Source organism: Coregonus clupeaformis, chromosome 11 (genome assembly GCF_020615455.1).
Source record: "Coregonus clupeaformis isolate EN_2021a chromosome 11, ASM2061545v1, whole genome shotgun sequence".
Classification (NCBI taxonomy): Eukaryota; Metazoa; Chordata; class Actinopteri; order Salmoniformes; family Salmonidae; genus Coregonus; species Coregonus clupeaformis.
Window position 1 is genome coordinate 10,178,031 of NC_059202.1, and position 20,862 is coordinate 10,198,892.

At 44.3% G+C, this 20,862-nt stretch overlaps 1 protein-coding gene across 3 annotated transcripts in view; it reads left to right on the forward strand.

Annotated features, from left to right (window-relative positions):
- The window catches only part of LOC121576400 (excitatory amino acid transporter 2-like), a 47,056-nt gene extending 26,560 nt beyond the window's left edge, over positions 1-20,496 (forward strand). Inside the window, exons 1-11 of one of the 3 annotated variants that reach the window (XM_041889503.2) lie at positions 2,850-3,166; positions 11,225-11,364; positions 13,108-13,260; positions 13,546-13,796; positions 14,067-14,217; positions 14,492-14,618; positions 14,795-15,028; positions 15,219-15,413; positions 17,369-17,503; positions 17,832-18,069; positions 20,103-20,496. In XM_041889503.2, the coding sequence (XP_041745437.2) occupies positions 3,129-3,166; positions 11,225-11,364; positions 13,108-13,260; positions 13,546-13,796; positions 14,067-14,217; positions 14,492-14,618; positions 14,795-15,028; positions 15,219-15,413; positions 17,369-17,503; positions 17,832-18,069; positions 20,103-20,189 (1,749 nt within the window). In that variant the 5' untranslated portion in view covers positions 2,850-3,128 and the 3' untranslated portion in view covers positions 20,190-20,496. Of the gene's footprint in view, positions 1-2,849; positions 3,167-11,224; positions 11,365-13,107; positions 13,261-13,545; positions 13,797-14,066; positions 14,218-14,491; positions 14,619-14,794; positions 15,029-15,218; positions 15,414-17,368; positions 17,504-17,831; positions 18,070-20,102 lie in introns of those variants that run through there. The other 2 variants (XM_041889505.2, XM_041889504.2) reach the window with 2 other exon arrangements.
- The last annotated feature ends 366 nt before the right edge of the window (positions 20,497-20,862 follow it).

Consider the following 20,862-nt stretch of genomic DNA (forward strand, 5'->3'; position numbering starts at 1 on the left):
CCTTAACAGTAACAGTGTCTATGCATGACCAACCATCTACATGTCTTGGAATCTTTTCACCCTATCCACCCTCGTGGAATACATAATGAAGACTCGCTAACAGCTTTCCCCTTTCCTTCACTTTGAAGAATGTATCTCCTTCTTCCTATGCACGGCACAACCTCACGTGTTTGCTAAGAGGTTCATTTAAGCATATTTTTTCACAGCCATCCATGCCAGTGTGTGATCCCATCTCCCAATTGCCACTGTATGGGAAGTGGCTGGGAGGCCGCAAAGGGGTGAACAGATATCCGGGGCCTGCTTGGCCCAGCTCCAGTTATCTCTACTTCACAGCCACATTGTGATACTACAGTCATGAGAACGGGCATGGGTCTCCTCAGAGCCCACTGGGAAACTGCAGGTCCATTTACATCTCCTTGGCACCACACGCATTATAACCAGCACACTGGAGAGTTTGAAGACAAGTGGTCGAAAGCTAAAACTCTGGAGTCAGAATGTAGTTAGATTCACACAAGTGCCTTGCCGTACGTGCTATACAGAAATGTCAGTGTATTGTACGGTGTGGAGTACTGTTGTACTGTATTGTGCTGATTTGAATTGGGATAGTTCTTTGGTATGTGAGCGAGGTGGTGTGGGAAAAGGCTTGTTAAGCCTTTTAAGGGTTTAAAGCTGTTGCCATAGTCTCTGGGTGTATTTGATGGTTTTATAACTCACTGCTCCTTGAGGTCTTACTTTCTTTAGTTGAAATGAGAATATAAGGTGCCTTCGCCTCCATTAATCTATCAATATTTGTGTGTATGTGTGAGAGAGTGAGACAGAGCGAAAGAGTGTGTGTGTGGGCAGCAGCCATTGAGCTTCCTCTCTTGCCTCGCTTCCCTTTCTCTCTGGTGTGCGGTGTGTTGCTATGACAACTCCTCTGGGTGCTGACTACACCACAGCGGACCTCTGAAAGCCGAAGCTCGGGGAACCTCCTCGCCCCGGGAAGGCAGCATAAAATCGGGATAAACGCCTTCGATTATGGGACACAATGGCCTGCCGCTTCTGAAAGATTCATTCGTTCCGGAAAAAAGAGAACTGTGGAGGGAGGGCTGGGGGGGAGAGAAAAGGGCGCCTCACCCCCTCTCCGCTCCTCTTCTCTGCTCTCCCACGGTGGGCATAGGCATGACATCAGCGGCCCTCAATGGGACTGGCATTCTGGACATGCCCGCTGCCCCCCTCCCACCCCTCTCACCCTCCATACCCCTTCCCTCCATCTCTCCCTTTATCGCCCCTGCCAGCTTGGACCCAGCGCTTGGCCGGGCGACTTTGGGCCAACACCACTGTTTGCAGGCGAGACAAAAGCCCCTCAGAGGGAGAAGAGGGGAAGCAGAGAGCTTCACATGGTCCCAGCCAAGAGCAGGGATAGCTGCCTCCCTCCCTCCGCTCTACCCCTTGTAGGCCCCTCTTTTGGCTTGGTGGTGGTGGTGTGACCCCAGTATCCCGTATCCCCCTCCCCACTCCCTCCTCACACCCAAAATGGTCTCTTTTCTCTCCGAGCTAGAAATGTCTGAAAGAGTATGACATGTCAAGGGATTTGGGATGAGTGATTTCTCATGCCACAACCTCTGTTGACAGTGACGACATTCCTCAGGCTTTTCATGGGCTGATGGTCATTTGTCTAGGAGAGGAAATAGTTTTCCAACACATTTCCTAGATTAGAATGATGTGATAGTGCTCTATACTGTGGTATACTGTGGTCCTCTGTAGCTCAATTGGTAGAGCATGGCGCTTGTAACGCCAGGGTAGTGTGTTCGATCCCTGGGACCACCCATACGTAAAAATATATGCACACATGACTGTAAGTTGCTTTGGATAAAAGCGTCTGCTAAATGGCATATTATTATTATTATACTGTAGCTTGTGAAATCTAATGCTGCTGGGAGACAGGGGACAAACCAGTATGACGGCAACCCTAGAGGTATTTTCCTTCATCTGTGATGTGGACTTTCAGTCTGAATGCAGTGATATCTGTTCTTTCATAGAGAGAGATTGTTTTAGATATGTGACTGACCATCCCTAAATTTATGTATGGAAACAGACTTCTTCGTCACGTTTGAAAATTTAGTTTCTAAAATATAATATAATGGTTGCCATGTATGTGATAGTAAGTACTGTATATCAATCTGATGGATATAGTGTACTTGATATAGGACTAGAATAAAAAACAGATTAATATACAGTACTATCACATACATGGCAACTATTATATAATATTTTAGAAACATACTGACATTCAGAATATACGTACATATATTACATATAGGATTAGGATTCCTGATCAGGAACCATGGTAATGGGACTTAATCCCTCTATCTTGTGTATTGACCCCTATAGCCATGCATAAAGTTAACCCCTTGTGACCTCCACATTACCAGGAACCAGAGGTTATCTGATGCAACATTTCACCCTGAACCAGTATTGTGGATGCTGGGTGAAGTATACAGTATATTGTCTGATGACATAGCTGGACACTGCTTCCCATTAACATCTCATCCTCTGACCATGACGACAACATTAAACATTATTCCCATCCATAAAGGGACAGGCTTACAGAAGCACTGACCATCCCGTGCCATAAGCAAGATCATCTCTCCAGCAGCAGTCTCTCAGTCTCTCCAACTGGCCCATCCAGAGGAGATGAAGCCCAGCTTAGAGAGTGCTTTCTGGCTAGGACCAGCCAGTAGGGAATGGATTGAGGAACCCCCTGAGGGATTTTCACGTTTAAGCTAGGCTGTTGACTCCTCCCTCTAGCCCTCTGTGTTGTGTGTGTGAATTTGCTTCCTTTGGACACTAGTCTGGTCCACTTCATTGGTAGTGACAGACATCAGGACTGACTGGGCAGCTCTGGTCAGTGTGGCTGGATGCTCTTGTCTCGCTGGATGCTAAAGAGGAGTTGCTGGCCTACTGTGAACAGTAGTTTTTGGGAAGATCCAGTCGTAGCACTCAGAGGTTAATGTGCTGGGGTGTGTTATCTTCTGACATACCTATGACAGTGTCTGATGAAGCAGCAGTGAATACACCTTGTCTTTCTATTGGCTGACTGACTCCTTCTATAGAGCCTGAGGCTGAAGATTATCTGACTTTGGTGAATGTACACAGCACTCACCTCAACCGCACCAGAGATGAAGTAAGTGCATTCCTGCATTCCTCTGCTCATCTCTTTTAATCTCTGGCAAATTGATCCAATTGCTGATTGATGAAAGGGCATCTGTTGTCTGCTGGTGTCGCTGATGAGCAGAGAAAACCTGCGCTTTTGGAACATGCAGAGGTTTCAACGTGTTTAGTGCATTTTCTACAGGCAGCTTATAGTCACAGACAGGGTTATTGTCATAACATTTGATGCAAAGTGGGAAAAAAGTCAAGCCAGGAAACCCATTGATATCTTTTTGTATGGGAAGATTAGACCGGTGACGTAGTATTTTAAATCATTATGTACAATGTGAAGGTACCCTCTGTGCCTAGAAAGAGACTATAGGCCTAAAGGTGTGTTCACATGGCATTAGCCATAAATTGATATGATCACAGATGGCATGTCTGGCCAAGGTGGTTTGAACTAAATTTCATTACAGAGGAACTAAACAAAAACAGAAAAGGGATGTTCAGGTTTTTATGTCTACTGTCCCCATGTCACATCTCAATTCTCACCTAGTGTGCATCAAGCCTTTAGTGGCCTAATGAGAAGTGCACCTACCTTATGTGATATTAGGAAACCCAATGACCTTTCCATGATTAATAATACATCAAATCAAATCAAGGTTTATTGGCTGCGTACACAGTTTAGCAGATGTTTTAGCGGGTGCAGCAAAATGTTACTAGCTCCTAACAATGCAGTAAAATGTCAAACAAGTACCCAAAAAATGAAAATGTCAAACAATAATAATAATAAAGAACGTCGGGACGGATCCAATTAAAATCCCAAATAGCACTGTAACAGTAATCATAATGAAATCTATACGTATGTACACCGGAAGAATTTACACAAGATATACTAAGAATGATATGTACAGCAGTATATATATTAGAGTGAGTTATGTCAAGAATCCAGTATATAAATAAATACGTGGTGTGTATAAACATTGTAACTAGATACAAAGTACAGTAGTAGAAATATTACAATAAGCTATGTTGTACTATGTAATAGAGTACTAATGTACAGTATGTGTAACAATGCACACATATTGTGTGTGGCAGTAAAATGATGGACAGCCTACTGTCATATACTGAAATGTCATTTTCTTATCCTTTCCCTATCTGTTCTGATGATACAAACTTGAAGTTAGATGTGCCCAAAAATATGGATATGGATAAAGACTAGGTGTTTTCAGCTGAAAAATGAAATTGCCACCAATGCAGGAGATTGAAGCTGTCATTAAACCTGACATCTCCAGGGTAACATCATTGTCATGGTAATTTGGGGTGATAGTGATGGGAGGGGTTCACTACTATATAGACATCCCCCATGTCCTACTGTATGTTACCTGAGGTCACAGGGAGTGGATCCATGCCCTAGCTTAGTGACTGAAACTTTTATGTCACCTGGGCCAGCAGCCGCGTGCTACTGTTCTGTAACTCAATTACTCTGACCGGGCTCACTATCTGGTTTATCTGACTATCCCATCAGACAGAGGAGGAGAGAACAATAAAGTAGGGATGAATGGGAGGTAGCAGGCAGGTAGCTTAGTGGTGAAGAGTGTTGGGCCAGTGACCGAAGGGTCGCTGGTTTGAATCCCCAAGCTGACTAGGTGACAAATCTGTTGATGCGCCCTTGAGCAAGGCACTTAATCCTAATTCCTCCTGTAAATCACTCTGGATGAGAGTGTCTGCTATATGACTAAAATGTAAATGTCTGAGAGAGAAAGGAATTTAGTTCCTGTAACTATTATTGTACTTGCTCTAATTTGCTAGTTATTCTGTTGAATCTGATGGCTCTTGTCTGCACGTATCTTGTATCGGCTAGGACAGTGACAGGAGAACTAATGTAAGTGCCATTCATAGTTAATCATAATGTCACACCCCTCCCCCCTTCACCCTCGGTCTAACTATAATGAAAAGAGAGGAAAAAGGAAAATTATATTAACAGCATTCATGCAGTAGATCTCACCAAACTACAATAGATTGTTTTTATTACATTTCCTTCTAATTAATATGGCTTCTCCTCCAACAACCCAAAGCAGTAATAACAGCTGTGATGATAGTGTGATGATGACTAATGTGTGCCTGTGCATGGTGTTTACATGTCATTTCTGCATTTCACATGTATGAAATAGGAAATTAATAAGTGGGAGTCTTCGCTCCATCTGTGTGCCTGGGAGCAGGCCAGCTGTTTTATCCTATAGCCAAGCCTTAGACACATCATTATAGAATCTGAGATCCCCCTTCTTACATCTTCTCCTCAGCATGTGTGGTTTTGTGTGTATGTGTGTGCCTGTGTGTCCAATGAATGGTGTCCCATTGTGCAACACTGAACCTATAAGGTCATTAAAAAATATATATCTGTCAATACTTTGGCTTCTTCCCAAAACAAAATACAGAATCTTAGCTACGTTGCTCTCTAACTGTGTTCTGTCCTTCTTTCGCTCTACCACTGTGAAAAAACATAATGAATGATGACTAGGTGGAAGTCTCTCAAGTCCGTTTAGCCATTAGTGTCCATGAGGGTAAGAATGAGAGCAACAGAGGTCTATTGAGGCGACTGGGACACCCTCTGTGTATTTGTGACTGTGGTACTGCTAACCCCAGGGAAACGGTCAAAGTTCAGAATCATTGATTCAGCTTATTTCCTCTTCGTCCTTCTTTGTCATCTAATAACTTTCATGCTTCCTGAATAGAGTCAATGGGCGTTTGGTGACTAACTAATGAACCAATCATCTCGGTTTGTGAGGTAATTGACTGATGTTTTAAAAGTGAAATTCTAAAGATGTTTTTCAAACAAATTGCTAGGACAGTGGAATGGGAATGACATAATGCAGATGTCTGAATTAAGAAAAAAAGATGTGTCAGTCTCTCTAGTCAACCATTTCCTCTCCTTCCCAACATGTCATCGTCATCTTCCTTCACACTTGTGCGAGTGTTGTGTGACAGCCACAGCTGCCTCTCCTCTCATTTCTCCAATGAACACAAATAGACTCAACTTGTTTAGACTGCTCTAACGAGAAAACACTCCAATTAGTACGGCTACTTTAAAAGTCTACTTGACACCCAATGTTCCCTCAAAAAAATTCCGGCACTGAGCAAATTTCAGGTCTGCTGAGTGCAAACTTCAATGTTGTGAAAATTCTGTGCAACTTCCAGCGCACGTTAACTGTGAACACTGAGGTTGTACCCGCTTTAAGTTACAGTTTCAGACAGTGGTCAAGTAGGCTACTGTGGCTTTTTGGTCCTAATGTAGGCCCACCAGAGTGGCCTACCATCAAAAACAATGGAGAAAAAATGCATCCCATAAAATGTTACCATGGAAATAGCTGCTCTATCATTCAGCCTACAGTAGCAGCCAATGTGTTGTGTTCAATGTAGGCCTATATTCCATGAGACTCTTGAAAAATACATGCAGGGCTTGACATTAACCTGCTCATCCACTTGTCCTTCAGACAAGGAGGTAACTGAAAATGTTGTGTTGTTTAATGCAAGAAACCACTTTACAAAATAAAATGCATTATTATTCCCATACCATTATTACAGAGAATTAGACAAATTACAGACAGGTAATTACCGGTCAAAAGCCCCATTTCAGTTCCATTTCAGTTCCTGTAGGCCAGCCATACTGAGTGGAACCTCCGGACATACACTACGGGTCAAAAGTTTTTGAACACCTACTCATTCAAGGGTTTTTCTTTTTTTTTACTATTTACTATAGAGTAATAGTGAAGACATCAAAACTATGAAATAACACATATGGAATCATGTAGTAACCAGAAAAGTGTTAAACAATTCAAAATATATTTTTTATTAGAGATTCTTCAAATAGCCACCCTTTGCCTTGATGACAGCTTTAAACACTCTTGGCATTCTCTCAACCAGCTTCACCTGGAACAGTCTTGAAGGAGTTCCCACATATGCTGAGCACTTGTTGGCTGCTTTTCCTTCACTCTGCGGTCCGACTCATCCCAAACCATCTCAATTTGGGATTGTGGAGGCCAGGTCATCTAATGCAGCACTCCATCCCTCTCCTTCTTGGTAAAATAGCCCTTACACAGCCTGGAGGTGTGTTGGGTCATTGTCCCGGCCCGGGACAAGGAAAACAATCACCCTCGTGTGGGCAAGGCGCCCGGCAGGATATCAATAGCGCAGTCATATGGCCTGTGAGGAGGTAGACTCTTGGCACGCCTCTTACTAAAACACCTCCCCCAGATCCAAATACTCCCGGGGAATGCCTGCCAGGTCTGGACCGGTGACGGAGTGTGTAGCCGCCGTCCTCCCGGTGGCAACCGCCGCTAGGGCAGTAGGCAGTTCGGAGTGCGGGACCTGGGGAAGAGGTGAGGACTGGTAGGTGGTCTGGGACAGTGGTTTGGGCTGATGTGTGGTCGGTGGAGACCGGAACGGGACGGGGGCGGAGCCTCCCTCCAGGATGAGCCGCTCCGTGGACCGGTCTATCCGGGGTTTGTGGGCAAACAGCCAGGGGTGCCCGAGGATGAGGGAACACTCCGGAGATTCCACAATGAAAAGCTGGATATCTTCCCATAGCCCCCCCACCACCCGGACACGCACGGGGACAGTGAGCCGGGTGATGAAGCCCGACCCCAACGGCCGGCCGTCCTGGCCCATGTCCGGAACCAGCTCGGAGAGGGAGAGTAACGGAATGCTCCAGCCTTGGGCCAGTCCAGCATCCATCATGTTTCTCGCGGCCCCAGAATACACCAGTGCATGGGCCCACTGAACCCTGGTCTGGGAGTCTCTGGAGTTGGGGTTTCAGTTCCGGCTCGCTAGCACCCCTCCCGATACTAGCGAACCGTCCCATTTACCCGGCTTCTCCGGGCTGATAGGGGCAGCGGATGCGCGCCTTGCATCAAGCCTCTCTCGTGCACCCTCTCACGACGCCGATTGTCTACCCGCAACGAGAGGTCGACGAGGCCGTCCAGTTGCTCAGACAGCTCCCTGAAGGAGAGTTTGTTCTTCATCCCCTCCGACAGCCCCTGAGCGTAAAGGACGATCAGGGCGGCCTCCTCCCATCCTGCCTCTCGAGCCCGGGTCCGGAACTCCACGGAATAGTGTCGAACACCTTGCGTAGCTCCCGGGTGAATAGGTAGGAATCGGAGCACGCCAGTGTTTGGCTCTCCCACTCCGCGGTAGCCCAGGAAAGGGCCCAACCCGTCAACAGAGTGATAATGTAGGCCACCCGGCCCTGCTCCGTCGGGAAGGAGGAGGGTTGTAGGCTGAATATCAGGGAACACTGGGTGAGAAATTCCCTGCAGCCCTCTGGACGTCCGTCATACCTCTCCGGAAGTGGTAGGCGGGGTTCCTGCGATGTCTCAGGCGAGACAGGAGACGTCACTGCCGCGGATTCCGCTCTGCCGGCTTCCGGGGCTGATCGGGTGTCCACCCGGCTCTGCATGGCGATCGTCAGCTGGCAGAGAATCTCTGTGATCTGCTGCAGGCTGCGATCGTGCTGGTTCAGCATGGCTCCCTGTGTTGCCAATGTGCTATGGTACTGTGCTGCCTCTGCTGGGTCCATATCAGCTCAATTTGGAGGTGTGTTGGATCATTGTCCTGTTGAAAAAATATATATAGTTCCGCTAAGCCCAAACCAGATGGGATGGTGAAAGGGTTGGTGTGAGGTGTGACCCAGGTGCGGTGCAGGATAGACAGTAGGCAGTAGGCAGAGATGGTGAAACAAGGATCTTTACTGATGGTCCCGAAGCCAGGATACAAAATAACGGACTTTACACAAAAAAAAAGGCGGAGTAAATAAGACTCCAAAAAACAGGCTGACAGCCAAAATACGAAATACTAACTGTGACTGAAATAATAAATAAACAGGGAGAACCCTTCTCACATATCTGTCCATATGTCCCGCGATCAGACACTGATTAGTGCTGCTTGGCATAGTGAAACTAGCAGAGAAAACTGAGCAAGAGAATGCAGGGAAGTGAGGGCATAAATACACAGGTGAACAGGTAGACACAGGTGACACCAATAGGATCATGATTAGTCCAGACTGTGAGTGAGGAGGTGCCTAAGGTTGTCGGAGGGTGACACCTAGTGGGTCGCTCCGGATCTGCGACCCCCCTGTAACAGGTTAGCGTATCGCTGCAGAATGCTGTACAGAAAGTGTGCCTTGAATTCTAAAGAAATCACAGACAGTGTCACCAGCAAAGCACCCCCACACCATAACACCTCCTCCTCCATGCTTTACGGTGGGAAATACCCATGCAGAGATCATCCATTCAACCACACTGCGTATCGCAAAGACACAGCGGTTGGAACCATAAATCTCCAATTTGGACTCCAGACCAAAGGACTAATTTCCACCGGTTTAATGTCCATTGGTTGTGTTTCTTGGCCCAAGCAAGACTCTTCTTCTTATTGGTGTCCTTTAGCAGTGGTTTATTTGCAGCAATTCGACCATGAAGGCCTGATTCACACAGTCTTCTCTGAACAGTTGATGTTGAGATGTGTCTGTTACTTGAACTCTGTGAAGCATTTATTTGAGCTGCAATTTCTGAGGCTGGTAACTCTAATGAACTTATCCTCTTCAGCAGAGGTAACTGGGTCTTCCATTCCTGTGGCGGTCCTCATGAGAGCCAGTTTCATAATAGCGCTTGATGGTTTTTGCAACTGAACTTAAAGAAACTTTTTAAATTCTTGAAATGTTCTTTATTGACTGACCTTCATGTCTTAAAGTAATGATGGACTGTCGTTTCTCTTTGCTTATTTGAGCTGTTCTTGCCATAATATGGACTTGGTCTTTTACCAAATAGGGCTATCTTCTGTATACCCCCCCTACCTTGTCAGAACACAACTGATTGGCTCAAATGCATTAAGAAGGAAATAAATTCTACAAATTAACTTTTAAGAAGGCACACCTGTTAATTGAAATGCATTCCAGGTGACTACCTCATGAAGCTGGTTGAGAGAATGCCAAGAGTGTGCAAAGCTGTCATCAAGGCTATTTGAAGAATCTCAAATATAAAATATATTTTAATTTGTTTAACACTTTTTTGGATACTACATGATTCCATATGTGTTATTTCATAGTGTTGATGTCTTCACTATTATTCTACAATGTAGAAAATAGTAAAAATAAAGAATACCCCTTGAATAAGTAGGTGTTCTAAAACCTTTGACCGGTAGTGTATTATAATGGAGAAATATAGAAAATGAGAGGTAAAGAGGTAGAAGGAGAGAGGAGAAGGGGCTAGTGTGGAGAAAGAACATGTGAGATAAAGAAAGGAAGAGAGATATATGGTCCATCTAAGGTCAAACTGTCCGTTAGTCTGTATGTTACTCTTGTACCATTCCCCATCATCTCCAATAGGCCTTGTTATAGACTGTCTCCTCCACCTCTCTACATCCCCTCTTCCCCTTCCTCCATCTATCTGCCTCTCTTCCTCTGCTTCTCTCAGTGAAGGCTCAGGGGGGAATCTGTGTTGTCCTCTGGGCTGCTGGAGATTTCAGCTGAAATCAGTTCAATGTTAAAGTTCCCCTCCCATTACCTCACTGGGGACCACGCTGGAGAGATTGTTCTCAAGTTGGTGAGAAGGTTGTGTCATAGAGTATTTGTGTGCATTTTACTGGCTGGTGTTTAGGATGAAAGTTCTTAATGTTCAGATTTTCTTCTGACTCTGAAAGTAGGGGTTTATTTCGTAGCTCTTTAGAGACTATTAAAGATGAGTGAAGATCTAAACCCGCCATTGTTTCTATGATGTTTGTATACAGAGCATTGTATTTTATGACATGACCAATCGATAGGTAGGTTATTCAACACTGAACGTCCAAAACAAAGGCTGAGTTGGATTTGGGGATTCTTAATCTATTTTACTGTAAAGACCCAATCTAATCCAGTCTCCTTCCTCACACTCAAAATATGAGGACTGCACATGTTATGATCATATAATGTACATAGTTTCGCCAGACATGTGACTGCTGTATCATACTGGGGCCTGTCAAACGCAGATTATGCATGTTTAAATAACTTTCTCTCTCTGTTGCCCTCTTTCTCTCTCTGTCTCCCTCTTTCTCTCTGACACAGCGCCAGCATCATGCCTAAGCAAGTGGAGGTGAGGATGCACGAAAGTCACCTGGAGCCCATCGAGACCAGGCCCAGGAACAAGTGTATCAGCTGCTTCGCTTCTCTCTTCAAGAACCTGCTGCTCACACTCACTGTGCTCGGTCAGTACAATCATCAGCTGTTTTACCAAGCACACTATCACAATCTCTCTCTCTCTCTCTCTCTCTCTCTCTCTCTCTCTCTCTCTCTCTCTCTCTCTCTCTCTCTCTCTCTCTCTCTCTCTCTCTCTCTCTCTCTCTCTCTCTCTCTCTCTCTCTCCCCTCCTTCCTTTCTCCCCTCCTTCTTTCTTGTGTGTGTGAGCTTGTGTAATATGTCCATCGCAGAACACCCCCATAGCGGCTCCCAAAGTGGCATTGATCATTTGCAATTATAGAGGGTTAGAGATGTTTGATGCTCCATGCACAGGAAATCTAGTGCCCTCCTCATCCAGCAGGTGTGCAACATCAGGTGTGCAGCATCAGTGGGGTGAGGTTACGTTTCTGAAGCTGTGCATGAATCTAAAACAGTTTACAACTATATGTGAGCTTAAAGTGTTTGTATTGCAGACTGTGTTGTGAAACAGCCTCTCAGGGCCTGTGATCTTTGGCAGGGATCTAGCAGCAGAGAAAGTGCAGCCTACTAGGGGGGTAGTTTGGGGTTTTGGGGTCTGGGCCTAGCCTTGTCTGGCCTGAGCAGGACAGAGAGAGACAGAGCCAGGGACAGGAACAGAGACTGACCACAGGGCCAGTGTGCAGACACGGCTGCAGGGGGCAGGAGCACTCAGAGGTCAGCTCTCTCTCTGGAGCATAGGGGGAGGAGGAGGTTGGGGGTGGAAGGACACGGCTGGAGAGGTTGGGTTGTTGGGGGATCGGGGGCTAGTTTTCTGTTTAGGATGGGAATTGAAGAGTGGGTTAGGGATGTTTATCAAGGTTGAGCCATGGGAAGCAATGGAGGTCAGGTGGGGTTTAGGGCACATAGTTATAAAGTCAGGGCCAGCATAGGATCAGAGGAGTGTGTCATTATTTTCCTCAGAATTCCCCTTGGTTATAGGCCTCCTCCATATACTGGAGTATAGTGAGAGTTATTATCCTACCCTGCTGCTAACTGACTGTTTCCTAGAGAACCTGCCCTCTCCAGAGGGAATACAGATGCTCCTCCAAGCACTGTAAGAACCTCTCCTTGTCTGAAGCATTGACTCCTCCTCTCCCTTCAAAGAGATCTTCTCTTAATCCTCTATCAGACTCTATCAACCTCTTTCACACTGAGACTGTTTTATGTCCCCTATCCACCACTACCCACTGGCCCCTGTACATGGCATGCAATCCACAGCCTCTCATAACCAGTTCCAGAATGCTGAATTAATATGCAACGAGAAGCAGTGATTTAAGGCAAACTTATGGAAATGAAATATTGTTATGATCTGTCAATCGCCTTATAGATCCCTTTTTATCATAAGCAAGTCCCATTTTGAAATTATTCTAGTTATTTCCAAACTCTCTCTGCACAGAATAACAAAACATTTTCTAAATGGAGAAAGTCCCCATGTTATCCCAGATTTTCTCACAAGGTAGCCAGACCAACCACTCTTGGGTCACTTCCCAATCCCACCTGTTCTCAAGTCCTTGGCTGGCCTCTGAGTTAGGGACGTCTTGCCTTCCCTGCACTGTGGCACAGGACCTCCTCGCCACTGCTCTCTCTCTCTGAACTGCTCTGTCTCTGGTCTCTCTTTAGCATTGTTTCCCCTCTCCTCTTATGGTGTTTCTCTCATTCCTCAGGCTTCAGACATGGGGGACTCCCTCTATATCAGCATTCTTTCACACCTCTTCATAGTAACTGACCCCCCATTCACCCTTCTCATTCTCCAGGTGTGATTCTGGGGGCTGTGTCTGGGATGCTGCTTCGTTATGCCTCTCCCATCCACCCGGACATCGTCATGGTGATTGCCTTCCCTGGAGACATCCTGATGAGGATGCTGAAGATGTTGATCCTGCCTCTCATCATCTCCAGTTTAATCACAGGTACAGTATGGTAGAGTCATGGGTTCAACAGAAGAGAGAGGACTGCTGTTTCTCCTAATTTATACAGTAACTATAGACCGATATACCTTTTTAATGCCGATATAAAACATATATATATTTTTTATACAGTTTATTCTGTTTATTATTTATTAATTGCCACAGTATCAATCATCATCTTTCACTATTAGCACTTAAAAAGTAACTTAGTACACTTATTCCACACTGCTATATCAACACATATTTGATACAATAGAGGAAAACTGCAAATGCTTGTTTTGGCTGCAGGTCTGGCTGGTCTAGATGCCAAGTCTAGCGGTCGCCTGGGCACCAGGGCAATGGTCTACTACATGTCCACCACGGTGATTGCTGCAGTGCTGGGAGTCATCCTGGTGCTGGTCATCCACCCTGGAGACCCCAAGATGAAGGAGCAGCTGGGAGATGGCCAAAAGCACGATGATGTGTCCAGCCTGGATGCCTTCTTTGACCTCATCAGGAACCTGTTCCCTGAGAACCTGGTGCAGGCCTGCTTCCAGCAGGTACAGTACACTACAACACACAGATATATTTAACCAGGCGAGTCAATTAAGAACAAATGTTTTTTTGTGTGTTTTTTTTACAATAATGGCCTGGATGAGACTTCCAAGTATTGCCTGGATGAGGCACCCCCAGAACAAATCAGTTTTATGAAGAATACAAATGATTGTGTTGATTTTATCTTTGCGTCCTTAACCCTTGTTACCAAAAGTTAAGATGGATTGAGATGTAAGATATTAAGGACTTGTCTGTGTTCTCTTCTCCCACCTCAGATCCAAACGGTCACTAAGAAGGTGGAGAAGGTGATTGAGGAAGATGTCAATGCCACCACCACCTTGGAGGGCCTCCTGTCCAACGCCACCAAGGAACCTGAGTTCATCATCAAGAAGTCCCTCCAGTTCAAGAGTGGCATGAACGTGTTAGGTATGGCGGCTTCTCTTTTGGACCAGGTCGCAATTGTTTGTACAACCGCCCATCTGAAAGAAACTGTGCATATATCACTTTTAAATTGTCTTTACTTCTTTGTCTGAGAATAAACCAGTGCATCACATCATATCACACCTCAACAGAGCCCTGGGCACAGCTCATTCTGCCTCACTAACTGTATCATATTTTTAGTCATCATCATATCTTTCTGTGAGCCCATTTACTCTACTCATTCCCAACTGTGATTTTCTCTCCTGATTGTGTGATGCAGGAGTGATTGGCTTCTTCATTGCCTTCGGCATCTGCATGGGGAAGATGGGAGAGAGGGCCAAGCTCATGCTGGAGTTCTTCAACATCCTCAACGAGATTGTTATGAACCTGGTCATCATGATCATGTGGTAAGAGATCTTTAGCCTTTCAAGCTCATTCTACATGGACTTATGCTAGTCATAGAAAAATGATGAGTATTTGTACATCTACATTTGATAATCTGGCACATATTGTAGACATTGATTGAGATGGATACCTCTTTTTCTTCAGTGTATACATTGTTAAACCTCTCCTGTGCACCTAGGTACTCTCCCTTCGGTATCTGCTGCCTGATCTGTGGTAAGATCATCTCCATCGATGACCTGGAGGTGGTTGCTAGGCAGCTGGGGATGTACATGGTGACTGTGATCGTGGGCTTGATCATCCACGGGGCCATCTTCCTGCCTGCCATCTACTTTGCCATTGTCAGGAAAAACCCCTACACCTTCTTCATGGGCATCTTCCAGGCCTGGATCACTGCCTTGGGGACAGCCTCCAGGCAAGAGCCACAACCATGGATGCATCTCACTATTTACACTATCTAACTGTTTTCACTGTAAATTGACAGATCACTTTTTATAGAAAAAGCATTAAATCTGTCAAATCTTTCATATCTGTGCTGAACGTTGTGGAATACTGTATGCAACATCCTTACTCTCTCATACTGTACCTGTGTTTGTCTCTGTCAGTGCTGGTACACTGCCTGTCACCTTCCGTTGCCTGGAAGAAAACTTGGGCATTGATAAGAGAGTCACCCGTTTTGTGCTCCCCGTCGGCGCCACCATCAACATGGATGGAACTGCCCTTTACGAGGCCGTGGCAGCCATCTTTATCGCCCAGATGAACAACATCTACCTGGATGCTGGTCAGATCGTCACTGTCAGGTAGGGACTGCTATAGGACATACTTTCTGATCAGGGTGGGAATTTCACTGCCTACCTTCTTAATGTACACTACCGGTCAAAAGTTTGGACACACCTACTCTTTATTTTTACTGTTTTCTACATTGTAGAATAATAGTGTAGACATCAAAATTATGAAATAACACATATGGAATCATGCAGTAACCAAAAAAGTGTTAAACAAATCAAAATATATTTTATATTTCAGATTCTTCAAATAGCCACCCTTTGCCTTGATGACATCTTTGCACACTCTTGGCATTCTCTCAACCAGCTTAGAATTCTCTCAACCAGCTTCACCTGGAATGCTTTTCCAACAGTCTTGAAGGAGTTCCCACATATGCTGAGCACTTGTTGGCTGCTTTTCCTTCACTATGTAGTCCGACTCATCCCAAACCATCTCAATTTGGTTGAGGTCGGGGGATTGTGGAGGCCAGGTCATGTGATGCAGCACTCCTTCACTCTCCTTCTTGGTAAAATATCCCTTACACAGCCTGGAGGTGTGTTGGGTCATTGTCCGGTTGAAAAACAAATGATAGTCCCACTAAGCCCAAACCAGATGGGATGGCGTATCGCTGCAGAATGCTGTGGTAGCCATGCTGGTTATGTGTGCCTTGAATTCTAAATAAATCACTGACAGTGTCACCAGCAAAGCACCCCCACACCATAACACCTCCTCCATGCTTTACGGTGGGAAATACACATGCGGAGATCATCCGTTCACCCACACCGCGTCTCACAAAGACACTGCAGTTGGAGGCAAAAATCTCAAATTTGGACTCCAGACCAAATGACACATTTCCAGCGGTCTAATGTCCAATGCTCGTGTTTCTTGGCCCAAGCAAGACTCTTCTTCTAATGGTGTCCTTTAGTAGTGGTTTCTTTGCAGCAATTCAACCATGAAGGCCTGATTCACACAGTCTCCTCTAAACAGTTGATGTTGAGATGTGTCTGTTACTTGAACTCTGTGAAGCATTTATTTGGGCTGCAATTTCTGAGGCTGGTAACTCTAATGAACTTATCCTCTGCAGCAGAGGTATCCCTGGGTCTTCCATTTCTGTGGCGGTCCTCATGAGAGCCAGTTTCATCATAGCGCTTGATGGTTTTTGTGACTGCACTTGAAGAAACTTTCAAAGTTCTTGACATTTTCCGTATTTACTGACTTTTATGTCTTAAATTAATGATGGATTGTTGTTTCTCTTTGCTTATTTGTGCTGTTCTTGCCATAATATGGATTTTTACCAAATAGGGCTACCTTCTGTATACCCCCACCTGTCACAACACAACTGATTGGCTCAAACACATTAAGAAGGAAAGAAATTCCACAAGTGAACTTATAAGAAGGCACACCTGTTAATTGAAATGCATTCCAGGTGACTACCTCATGAAGCTGGTTGAGATAATGCCAATAGTGTTCAAAGCTGTCATCAAGGCAAAGGGTGGCCATTTGAAGAATCTCAAATATAAAATATATTTTGATTTGTTTAACACTTTTTTGGTTACTACATGATTCCATATGTGTTATTTCATAGTTTTGATGTTTTCACTATTATTCTACAATGTAGAAAATAATAAAAATAAAGAAAAACCCTTGAATGAGTAGGTGTTCAAAATTTTTTGCCCGGTTGTGTAAGTAATGACGTAAAATTACATTACATTTAGGGGACACTATTATTCAAAGACATACATAGTTATGTGTATATGGATCATGCAGGAACTGAGCACACAACCTGTGATGCCAGTCCCAATATCCTAAATCACTATATTATTATTACAGTCACACCAACTCACTCTGAACATGTTTCATGAATTAGCTGTACCCATTTGCTCTTCGGTTGATAGAAACAGTCCTTGGCCTTTGGACTTTCAAACTTCATCTGTAGAGCAATTTTAACCATTACATTTTTTCGCTCCTGTCTATCTTTCTCCCCATGCAGTCTGACTGCTACCCTGGCCAGTGTTGGTGCGGCCAGTATTCCCAGTGCTGGACTGGTGACTATGCTTCTGATCCTCACTGCAGTCGGCCTGCCAACTCAGGACATCAGTCTGCTGGTTGCTGTTGACTGGCTCCTGTGAGTTGATCTGCATTGCTAGTGACTCAGACCCAAGTGCATGTTGTCATATGCATTCAAAGTAAAATGAGCTTATTGTATACACTGAGTACTGCATACAAAACATTAAGGACATCTGCTCTTTCCATGACATAGACTGACCAGGTGAATCCAGAGGTTGCAACTCAATATTAGGAAGGTGTCCTTAATGTTTCGTACAGTCAGTGTATGTACACCATGCTTTCAATGATTGCTAATTACATTTGTTCTACCCCTATCCAAACATGTTTATTTTTTTATCTCCACACAAAACTGGTGTATTACCAACCTTTCCTTTTTCCTATCCCAGGGACCGGTTCCGTACCTCTGTGAATGTGGTGGGAGACTCGTACGGCGCGGGTATCGTGTACCACCTGTCCAAGGCTGAGCTGGATGAGCTGGACGCTACACATGGCAAGTCGGACGACATCGAGATGATGAACAAGACCTCATCCTACTATGATGACCTCAAGAACCACCACGAAAACAACTCCAACCAGTGCGTCCAGTATGCCGCTCACAATTCAGTCGTAGTAGATGAGTGCAAGGTACAATTCACGCTTACGCACATAGAGACTTGTATATAGACGCCTAACATGCTGCACCTTTTCTTTTCTCTCTTTCATTTTTCCTGTTTGTATATGATGCCACTGTAAATACATACAGTGTTATTTTAAGAAGAAAGTCTGAAAAAGACCCAAAAAATTAATGTGTATATATTTCAGTGTGCATTCACTTGAAGTAGCAGCTTTTGTGACATTTTTATGACTAAGAATACATTCCAAACTTGCAGAAGGTATTTCTGTTCATGTAAATACCAAAAAAATTGCAAGCCAGAAAAAATGCAACCCACAAAGTGAGACAGCGTCACTCACAAGTACAAGTGCAAATCCAAATCAGTGGGCTAACCAAAACAAAACAAACTTAAATGCTTTTTCATAATGTCAATGAAAAGCAGTGCTAACTTGGCTCTGCCCTAATGCCCCCCCACCCAACCAACACCACCAACTCCCCCACTCTCCTCCCAGCCTCATTCCTTCCCTTTCAACCTGCTGGGGTTGGTTCTGAGAGAGAGGAAAAGCCATATAAGCTAGGACCTCAGGGAATTACGTGATGAGCACCAGCAAACCTCCACCCCCCTTCACTACATATGCAGGTTTCACCACCACATCTCTGGCCCCAAATCCCTTGTCAAATTATGGGGCTTAAGGTCTTTCCCCGGGCTGCTTCAGAGGCTGTGCTGGATTACTCCTGCTGCTTTCGGGGTTTCATTTATCAATTTGTGATCAAATGAGCTTTTGTGAGGTTTATGAGAAAGACGCTGTTGCTGTGTATTCTCTTCGTACTCTGTTATATCCCTTAAAATGACTTAAAGTCTTCTGTCTAAATGTGTCATTTTAAAGAGAATGTAATTTATGTTGGGATATAAATATTCAGAGAATGCAATATAGTCCTTCATTAACACTGCATATATTGACTGAGCCCTGGCACCCTCCAGACAGGGATGGAGTGATTCTCAGTCTTTAGAGATGAGATGCTTTTGCATTTACACACTAGCTATTCTTGCTCATTGTGAGAAATCTGTCTTGCGAAATTGGAAGATGCAAAGTAGCTCATGCAGAATCTGAAACAGTAAAACTTTGAATACACTGTTTGAATAGATCAAGGAAAAGTGTTGTTGGCTGCTATTATAATGTGGAGGAATTTGGGCTGCTTGTTTTCTAGAGCAGCAGGCCCCACTATCAAAGGGCCTACTGATGAACCCATTCATTTATTACAGGATCGAGCGTGTTGCTTAGCAACACTGAGGCCCTTGCACTCCAATGGTCAGACCAAGACAATATATCCGGACATTTTTGTATCCATCCATTAAACTAGCGAAGCATGGCACAAAGGCTGTTTTCCTCCAATGTTTTCTCTCTTTATTTTCTTGTATGTCTTGGCTGTACATAAATTACCTCAAATAACTTTTCTAACATTTATCCAAAGATGCAAACCATTGTAGAACGCCTTGCAAAATAATGTGTACAGACTAAAACATAACATTGCACTCATGTTGTTGTATTTTGTACCTTGTTTTCTTTGTATCTTTTTTTTGTTGTATTTATGAAATGTTATATATGTCACTGCATGCTAAAATTGTGATTATATGTTGATTGTTCTCAGGTCAGTAGAAAGGGCTGGTGCTCGTTGTTAAGACAGACCCCGTGCTTCCATCAGCATGATCCTCAGTGGTTGTCCAGGGCTTCCTGATACCTTCAGAATACACCTGTCTTCTATGTTATGATCAATCATATAATTGGAGTACAGAACCTACTTTTCATTATGATAGTTTATTTATTTAAAAATATATATATTTTTACACTTAAAACCATTGCAAATGATATACGATTTTAAAGTAAAAGGCTTTAAGTATATACTGCATGTGCAACCAAATGCAAACCAAAATATCAGAGTAGTTTTACAGTTCTTCTGGTGTCTGTGCTCCAAAGCATTAAGTCCAGATCATGAAGCATGCACTCTGCCTGTTTACGTAGATGTGTGAACCTGCTGTTTAGATCTCCATGGTGATTGCTTTCAGGTAACCTCGGCCACTAACGGCTCTACTGCTGCGGCGGCCATGGCGGAGTGCACACTTGTTGAGGAGGAACCCCGGAAAAGTGAATAAAGCCTGGCGCACAGACCCCCAGCTCCACAGGCTTTCCTATCTGGTGAAAAAATGAGTGAATGAAAAAAAAGAGTCATGCGAACAGAACTACTAATTGTTTTTCTTATGTAGTTTTATTTTGCATTTTTATTAGTCCTTTTACAGTGTTTCTAACCATCTATCTGACTGACTGAGATGAATAATACTAGTTAACTTATCAGTGAGACGATAACAGAGGTATGTTTTACCTGTTAGAACACTAATATGTGCATCATAGCAAACACTTGAACAACGGACATCAGGCTTGGGAGGGAGGGTGGGAAGAGAAAAACAAACTGTTACTTAAATTATTCCTCAAATTGTTTCTATGAGAGCACTGCATTCAGGGGGGCAGTGTTTGGGGGAGTAACACTGGAAAAACAGTCCTTCAGAGTGTGATGGTAGTTTGACACTGGCAATCAGGCAGTCTAACAACAGACGGTGTGAGTCCCACACATAAGACTCCCCTTATACTAGACATAAGGAATGCCTGTATCAAACTTCACATTACATTTTTACAAGCGTGACATTACCATTACCAATGATACCACAGTAGACAGCTGTTATTTGACCCCTGGCCCCTTTTACCTCACAAGATAACCTTTGACTTATACCTGACAGAGCCCCTGTGACCTATCTGAGTGTCTTTGTTACC